Source organism: Bactrocera neohumeralis, chromosome 3 (genome assembly GCF_024586455.1).
Source record: "Bactrocera neohumeralis isolate Rockhampton chromosome 3, APGP_CSIRO_Bneo_wtdbg2-racon-allhic-juicebox.fasta_v2, whole genome shotgun sequence".
NCBI classification, from domain to species: Eukaryota; Metazoa; Arthropoda; class Insecta; order Diptera; family Tephritidae; genus Bactrocera; species Bactrocera neohumeralis.
This window is the reverse complement of record NC_065920.1, coordinates 40,347,839-40,356,825: the sequence shown is the minus strand read 5'-3', so window position 1 is coordinate 40,356,825 and position 8,987 is coordinate 40,347,839. Positions and strand designations below refer to the sequence as shown.

General features: G+C 37.6%; 1 protein-coding gene across 1 annotated transcript; it reads left to right on the top strand.

Moving 5' to 3' along the window:
* The first annotated feature begins 568 nt into the window (after positions 1 to 568).
* On the top strand, positions 569 to 2,881 carry LOC126752567 (phenoloxidase 2-like). Its single transcript, XM_050463476.1, has 4 exons — positions 569 to 1,575; positions 1,641 to 2,262; positions 2,324 to 2,559; positions 2,625 to 2,881. Exons 1-4 carry the CDS (start codon positions 598 to 600, stop codon positions 2,835 to 2,837), a joined length of 2,049 nt encoding a protein of 682 aa, XP_050319433.1. The 5' UTR covers positions 569 to 597; the 3' UTR covers positions 2,838 to 2,881.
* Positions 2,882 to 8,987: the final 6,106 nt, after the last annotated feature.

The following is an 8,987-nucleotide window of genomic DNA, read 5'->3' as shown; positions in this document are numbered from 1 at the left end:
GGGGGGCGACAATAAAAATTAATATTTTTTTGTTTTCAGAATATATAAAAAATAAAATGTAAAACTAAAATAATTTGGATAGCATGGTACTTTTCTTACTTTATACTCTTATCAGTACAACACTAGACAGTATACTCTGCTTTGTATAGAACCGCAACTTCATTTACTAATGTTTATTCCCATGTACATATGTAGCAATGTTTCTGATTGCTAAATTTGTACTATTTCCCACTCTTTGCAAATATGAAATTTCTATTTTGAAGTGCATACGAGTATAGTACCTTAATAGTTTATGGGATCTCATTAAGACAACTAATGAAATTATGGAACGGTCACCGCACTCCTAGGCTGTCAAAACAACGCTGTATGATAACGAAACCGCAATGAATTTGGGCACTGATAAGTAGTTTTGTGATCTATATACGCACTGTGTGCAAATATGTCAAAAACTAAATGTTCGACTAGTATAAAAGAGCTCGATTCGTACCCCAAATCATCAGTTACGCACTGAACTACAGTCGTGTACGCTTAGTGCAATCTAAAAACTATAACTTTCTACTTGAATTCCAAAAGGAACTGCCTAAATAGCAATTTAAAATGGCTGACAAGAACAATCTATTGCTGCTCTTCGATCGTCCCACCGAACCCATTTTTATGGAGAAGGGAAAAGCCGTGTTCGATGTGCCTGATAATTTCCTTACGGATCGCTATCGTCCCATCAGCACTGAGGTGCAGAGTCGTTTCGGTGAAATGGCCGAGCAACGCATTCCGGTTAGAGAAATTTCCATACCGGATCTACGTGTACCTATGTCACTGGCACGTGATGCACAATTTTCGCTCTTTATTCCGGCTCATCGTCGCATTGCGGGTCGTTTGATTGACATATTCATGGGTGTGCGCTCCATAGACGATCTGCAGAGTGTAGCTGTGTTTGCACGCGACCGTGTGAATCCATACTTGTTCAATTATGCACTGTCTGTGGCGCTGCTACATCGTCCAGACACCAAGGGACTGGATTTGCCGTCTTTCGCGCAGAACTTCCCTGACAAATTTGTCGATTCTCGTGTATTCCGTCAAGTGCGCGAGGAGGCCACTGTGGTACCTGATGGTTCGCGTATGCCAATCACCATACCACGCGATTACACCGCCTCTGATTTGGAACCTGAGCATCGGCTGTGGTATTTCCGCGAAGATCTCGGCATCAATCTTCATCATTGGCATTGGCATTTGGTGTACCCATTTGAGGCTGGTGATCGTGCTGTTGTGAATAAGGATCGTCGTGGTGAACTCTTCTACTACATGCATCAACAAGTGGTTGCCCGTTACAATTTGGAGCGCTTCAGTAATAATCTGGCACGTGTTGTACGGTTCAACAATTTGCGTGAACCCATTGCTGAAGGCTACTTCCCTAAAATGGATTCGTTAGTGTCGAGCCGCGCATGGCCACCACGTTTTGAGGATACGAAATTGTCGGATCTCAACCGAGAGTTGGATCAAATTAATTTGGATGTAAGTGACATGGAGCGCTGGAGGGATCGCATCTTCGAAGCTATATCTCAAGGATTTGCCACCGATGTAAGTATACACAATTAGTGGTTTAAAGATTCCTCGCTATACATTGTAATCGAATGCAATTGCAGGAAAGTGGTAACCGTGTGCCATTAGATAATGCTGGCGGTATCGATATTTTGGGCAACATTATGGAATCATCGATTATTTCACCAAATCGTAGCTTGTATGGTGACTTCCATAATATGGGTCATGTGTTCATTTCCTATTCGCACGATCCCGATCATCGTCATTTGGAATCCTTTGGCGTTATGGGTGATTCAGCCACTGCTATGCGTGATCCGGTCTTCTACAGATGGCATGCATATATCGATGATATCTTCCAGGAACATAAGGTCCGTTTACCCCCATATACACTACCAGAACTCGACTATGATGGTGTTACTGTAACTGGTATACAAGTAAGTCCCGAAGGTGGACAAGCAAATGTGTTGCAAACCTTCTGGCAGCAATCTGATGTTGATCTCTCGCGCGGCATGGACTTTGTGCCACGCGGCAATGTGTTCGCTCGTTTTACGCATCTCCAACACACGCCATTCACCTACACCATTAATGTCAACAATGATAGCGGTGCCCAACGTTTCGGTACAGTGCGCATCTTCCTGGGTCCCAAGACAGATGAGCGTAGACAAGGCATGCTCTTCAAGGATCAACGTTTACTTATGATTGAATTGGACAAATTCATTGTGGCATGTGAGTCTTGAGTTGTTTATGATTAGATAGTAAAATTTCATAAATCTTATTGAACCAACAGTAAACCCTGGTCAAAATACCATTCGGCGTCGCTCCACCGAGTCCAGTGTCACCATACCCTTCGAACGCACTTTCCGTAATTTGGATCTAAATCGGCCAGCTGCCGGTAGTGCCGATGAGCTCGAATTCAACTTCTGCGGCTGCGGTTGGCCCAATCACATGCTCATTCCTAAAGGTTTGCCCGAAGGTTTGGAGTGTGAGCTATTTGTTATGGTATCCAACTACGACCAGGATAGGGTAAGCGTACAATAATTTATATGAAAGAAAGTATAACTTAAATTAAAATAAATTAATTGTCACAGGTCGAACAACAACTGGTGGGCTCTTGCAGTGATGCCGCTTCATACTGTGGCGTACGGGATCGTTTATACCCTGATCGTCGCCCTATGGGATATCCATTCGATCGCCTCTCTCGTGCTGGTGCTGACCGTCTCGTAAACTTCCTCACTCCAAACATGAGCATCGTAGATGTGGTAGTACGTCACGATAACCGCGTTGTCCCACGTGCTGCTTAAACTATTTTCAAGAACGATGATGACATTTTTAATATCCTATGAATTATGACAATATTACAACAATTTTTATATTAAAATAATTTTAACATATAATAACATATCTGACAAAATAAAATGACGTTTTGTATAGCCAAATTTGAATGTGTTCTTCTTCTTCGGTGGGCAAGAAACGTCTTCAATTCTGAATTCTATAGCTAAATTGCTTGCCTGGCGTCATTAATGGTGTTGATCTTCATTTGAATTTAGCTTCTATTATCTGAGGCACAAATATTAATTCTAAGCTCAAGCCTATGATCTCCAACAGTCAGGAATCTAATTGTAATTGCCACGATTTCTTCAAGGACGGCGATGCCATCAATACAGTCATTAAAAATTATTACGATTACCGCAGTTACGGATGAAATAATTGTACTCGGAAATGTTTTGCTGCAATCTTTGGTATTTTTATATTGGTAACTTTTGACCGTATGCCTCAAAATAATAATATTAGTAGTAATCTAATAAGTATTCCTCCCGAAACCAACCATATTTCTGGTACCTTGATACCACTTCATCAACGAAAAATAGTTTTCATGTAGAAAAATTACATCAGTTGGGAATTGTCTTGGAAAGATATTAATTTTAGAGTCTACTTTATATTATACTAAAATCGATAGACTACAATGAAATTGCGTAGTGCAATCGTCATAGTGATAACTTTTTTGAAATGTAAATTTAATACATTGTATGTCTATTACCGCACATTTCGCTCTTGTATTTTTATACCCTGAACAGGGTATATTAAGTTTGTCACAAAGTTTGTAACACCCAGAAGGAAGCGTCGGAGACCCTATAAAGTATATATATAAATGATCAGCATGTTGAGCTGAGTCGATTTAGCCATGTCCGTTTGTCCATCTGTCCGTCAGTCTGTCCATTCCGTCCATTCGTCTGTCTGTATATATACGAACTCGTCCCTCAGTTCTTAAGATATCGTTTTGAAATTTTGCAAACGTCATTTTCTCTTCAAGAAGCTGCTCATTGGTCGGAACTGCCGATATCGGACCACTATAACATATAGCTTTCACACAGGTTATTTTTAGGGCAACAATGTACTCTCCGAAGTAGTTGTTCAGATCGACTTACTATAGCATATAGCTGCCATACAAACCGAACAATCGGAATTAAGGGCTTGTATGAAAAACTTTCGCATTTTACGTGGCATCTTCATGGAATTTGACATGGATTACTGCTTAGGGTATTAATATAGTCTCCGAAAAAATTGTTCAGATCGGATTACTATAGCATATAACTTCCATATAAACTGATCACATATTTACAAAAAGAAATGCACCTGTGAAGGGTATATCAGCTTCGGTGCAGCCGAAGTTAACGTTTTTTTCTTGTTTAGTATATGTTGAAGAACAACAAAACGGCAGGGGCTAATAAATTACCGGCCGAGATATTAAAATACGGCGCAAAGAACTGACAAAGTTCATTAATCAGATTCCTTGTAAGAAATGGTCGGATGAAAGAATGCCCAATGATTGAAACCTATGGTAAGTGGCTCTGTCCAGTCCGTAATGTAAGGTCTATTGCGTCAAGTCTTGGAACAAACCTCTGAAAGGAAGATCGACACACACTACCTCTACGTCGATTTTAAAGCCGCATTCGACAACACGAAAAGGAACTACCTTTATAGCGCCATGTCTGAACTTAGTATACCTGTAAAGCTAATACGGCTGTGTCGTCGCTTATGTTGGGCAACACCAAAAGCTCCGTCAGTTTCGGGAAGGTCCTCTCCGAACCGTTCTATACCAACCGAGGTTTTAGAAAAGGAGACCCCCTATCATATGACTTTTTCTGCGCTATACCATATACTCGTATTAGGAGAGGAGCTAATTAGCTCTTTTTTCTTGGATTTGTGCGTCTTCTATCAATGCATTTTTGTGATATTTTATGTGATTCAATTGGTATGTGTATGTATAATGAATACACAATATGTATATTATATTTACATTATATGAATATGTACATAGTACTTATAAATATATAAAAAAATATTATACATATATGGTCTCAGAAACATGCTCCTACATAAATTAACACGCTCTGTAGTATACAAATTATATTGATTAATTTTGGTCCCCAAACTTCGTTTGTCTTACGAAAGTCATTGCTGAAGTTTTTGTGGAATTCGGTAGCAAAAGTTTACCTGACAGACATTTATCACAACATAAAAGCGCATTATCCTTGACATTGTGTCAAGGATAAATGTAGTCAACACCTAGTAATGCTATGCGATTTATCACATTTTATATCTACGGTGTAATTAAAAATGACGTGCATGTAAATTTCTTACTGCCTGTGAATAAGTATAAAGATACACACACACAGGCACATATACAAATATATTACCCTGTAGTCAAATGTGAGGGCTAGTCCTACAACAGATTTTTTTATTGTAGAATAATTGATATAAAACGACTGCAGAGTGGCACAGTTGGTACGAATATTTATATTTCCGACAGCAGCATCGCCGTCTATGGTTCTTATTTATAGTTTCGAGTTCACCTGGGCTGATATCTGCTCAGTAAATTGACTCTCCCATAGAGAGTCAGTTGAGAATCAGTTTTAAAATCCAGCTTAGCCTACATTGAATCAGAGTCAGTCATTTTGGCACAAATTCGAAAAATTTCTAGAAGTCTTGCAAAGTAAAATTTTTATCAGCTGTTCTCTGTAGTCACTATTATGCTAGTTTTTTTAATCACGTTGTTTGATATAAACAACAAAACAAACAACCAAAGAAATTTTATATAATTGTTCTGCTTGATTTTGATCGCCCAGTTTCTATGGACGTTATACTTATGTTATATTAGTGCCGACGAAAGAGCAGCTTCTTGTTGGTAAAACAATGTGCGCAAAATCTCAAATCAAAATCTCGAAAACTGAAAGACTAAGCTGGTGTATATACAGACAGACGGGCATGGCAAAATCTATTCAACTGATAACGCTGATCATTTGTACTTATTGTATGATATACAGGGTCTCCGATGTTTCATTCTGGGTGTTACAGACTTAAAAGAAAACGTTTTTAATAATAAATAAAAAAAAAACAAATATCTACCATTTTGGTCGACGATTTTTGCCTTTTGCCATTTTTCCACTAGAGACATTATACCATCAGTGTAAATCTAAATTTCTGTAAACTTCACAAATTTCATTAGTGGCTTTTTATTTCAAAAATTTCAACATAAAGCGAATTTCATTATAATTTCATTATCATTTCATTATTCAGTATTTTCACAGCAATAACTTTTTTTGAACTTCCCCGAATTTAATTTTTGGTTAAATGAAGCTTGAAACCTCACCTTTCCAACACTATATGGATGACATAATGTGATTGGTAGCGCTGGAGATATACGACTGCAACCTACCTATTGACATGATACGAAAAGACTTTTTCGACTACCCAATATATCGCCAAACATATGAGTTATCTGAATAATATTGAGAGAGCTTGGTTTTCGAACATCATCTTCTTTGTACCCAAATTAGATAAAATCGGGTAACAAACCTTATGAATCAGAAGGTATTTGATTAGAATTTTTTATTCTTACGCACATACACTATTAACAAAGAAATTCTGTAATTTTTGGAAAAAAAATATTTTAAACTCGGCCATTACGACGCCATTTCCGGTGACCCCTCGGAGATGCGCCCGCGTTGGCAGGATAACTCCTTACAGGATTATCTACGTGGTTTAGTTAAAGTCTTAACTTAGCACTTGCACGAAGGCTAGCCTCGAGCGCAGGCTGTATTTCCGAAACTAGTACTCAGATCACCTTGAAAATATATTCTAACAATATTCTAAAGTGTTGTAGAATTTAATAAGACAATAAAAAATTTAATTTATTGAAACCTCTAAACCAATATAACCCCTTAACTTAATCGAAAAATTATAGAAACCGTTTATGTAGAGCAGAAAATTTTGTACAATACACTTACAATGGTCAGTCTTCACCCGTTTATATCTTTTAAACGGTTAAGTTTACAAAAAAATTGGGGCAGACCTTTTAACTCAATTTCCTAATTGAAAAAATCTGGAAAACGAAATGTGTTTTGAAGTAAGTGGAAACGAGATATGAATATCTCTATCTAATAATAAGAAAAAAATAGAAAATCGTTAGGCGGAGGACCTCCCCGTTACAATTCAGAGCACATACTTAGAGAGCGTTTGTTAGAGGGATTTATTAACCAGTTTTGCACCAGAGAACCAAGCGATAAAAAACATTCCTTTTATTGGACCAAACCCAACAAGTATATTACTAAACTTTACACGTCGAAAAGGGAATGAGGTCCAATGTGCGCTGGAGAAATCGCTACTTCGTAGTGTCTCATTTGTCTCGTTGTCACGCCATTCTAAAAGAGCGAGTTGAGAGCGTTATGTAGAACACTGCCAACGAAATCAGCACCAACTGTAATGCGACAGTTCATCGTTCGATAGGAGCTTTTAATTTTACTACTGGGTATACTTAGATACTCACACACATTCATCCAAGAATATGATAAGAAGTAATGATTCAGACAAACTACATAAGTACACGCTGTAACTATTAAGCGTTCTGCAAATCGAATGTAAAACGCAATTCAAAAAGTGAAGCTATGTAACTGTCGAGTTTTTTATGAAAGCGAAATATTGCAGGCGAAACAAAAAAAATCCCTCTACACTTTTAGCTACAGATTTAAGCGTAATTTCGCACTTGTAATTAAAAATTGGTGTACGCAAATAAAGCAAGAAATAAAGTTAACTTCGGCTGCACCGAAGCTAATATACCCTTCACAGGTACATTTCTTTTAGTAACTATGTGTTCAGTTTATATGGCAGCTATATGCTATAGTGAGCTGATCTGAACAATTTCTTCCGACAAAACATTATATATATTATATATATAATATCGTGAAGATATATGGTCAAATGAGAAAGTTTCCCATGCAAGCATTTGATTCCGATCATTCAATTTGTATGGCAGCTATATGCTATAGTAAGCCGATCTGAACAATTTCTTCGTATATTACATTATTATCTTAGAAAATAATATATACCAAATTTCGTGAATATATCTTGTCAAATGTGAAAGTTTTCCATACAAGCATTTGATTCCTATCGTTCAGTTTGTATGGCAGCTATATGTTACAGATGTCCGATATCGGCAGTTCCGACGAATGAGCAGCTTCTTGAAGAGAAAATTACGTTTGCAACACTTCAAAACGATATCTTAAAAACTGAGGGACTAGTTGGTATATATACAGACGGTCAGACAGACGGGACACGGCTAAATCGACTCAGCTCAACATACTGATCATTTATATATGTATATACTTGGTAGGGTCTCCGACGCTTTCTTCTGGGTGTTACAAACTTCGTGACAAATTTAATATACCCTGTTCAGGGTATAACTTCGCGCCCTCTCAGTATGCAAGTGCGAATATTAGCCAACATAAACACTGGATATCTTGCGCCGATTCAACGATGTCATTGCACCATAATTATACAACATTTAATGCGACTAATTAAACAGAACAACAACAACTACAAATCACATGAATACGTGAGCACTTACAATGTGTTATGATATACCGATGTGTGTATGCATGTATTCAAGCGAGTATTTATGATCGCTTCACCGATTAAAGGATGCTTGAATACACACATGGCAAAGTAGAGACATATACACACATACACATACAAATAGAGTAAATCTGTGGAATTTTGTGCGTGCAATTAGCGTACGTGTGAGGCAAAATAATTGTACCAAGAACCATATATTTGATTTTATCTCGGTATTTGCGAATATACTTATTAAGGAACAAACTTGAAGTGAGTGCTTAAATGAAATGACTAAACTTATTATGTGTATCAATACGACTAAGTGGCGAAATATGTACATATATGCCAGTAATGAAAAAAAAACAAGGAGAAAACTATAAATTCAGCTTCAGCTTCTTTACAGGCTGCATCAAATAAAGCATATTAACGAAATATTTGAGTTCTTGGAGCATTACCGATACAGGGCGTACCATAGAATCGCTTGGGGAGTAGTGAGGATGGTGGAAACAGGAAATTTAGTAACACATTACGATCATCCGTTGTGGTACCAAAAAATTACT

Coding starts and splice junctions, on each gene's coding strand:
- LOC126752567 (XM_050463476.1), top strand. CDS start 598: ATGGCTGACAAGAACAATCTATTGCTGCTCTTCGATCGTCCCACCGAA. Junction 1,576..1,640: donor CTCAAGGATTTGCCACCGAT/GTAAGTATACAC, acceptor ATGCAATTGCAG/GAAAGTGGTAACCGTGTGCC. Junction 2,263..2,323: donor GGACAAATTCATTGTGGCAT/GTGAGTCTTGAG, acceptor TTGAACCAACAG/TAAACCCTGGTCAAAATACC.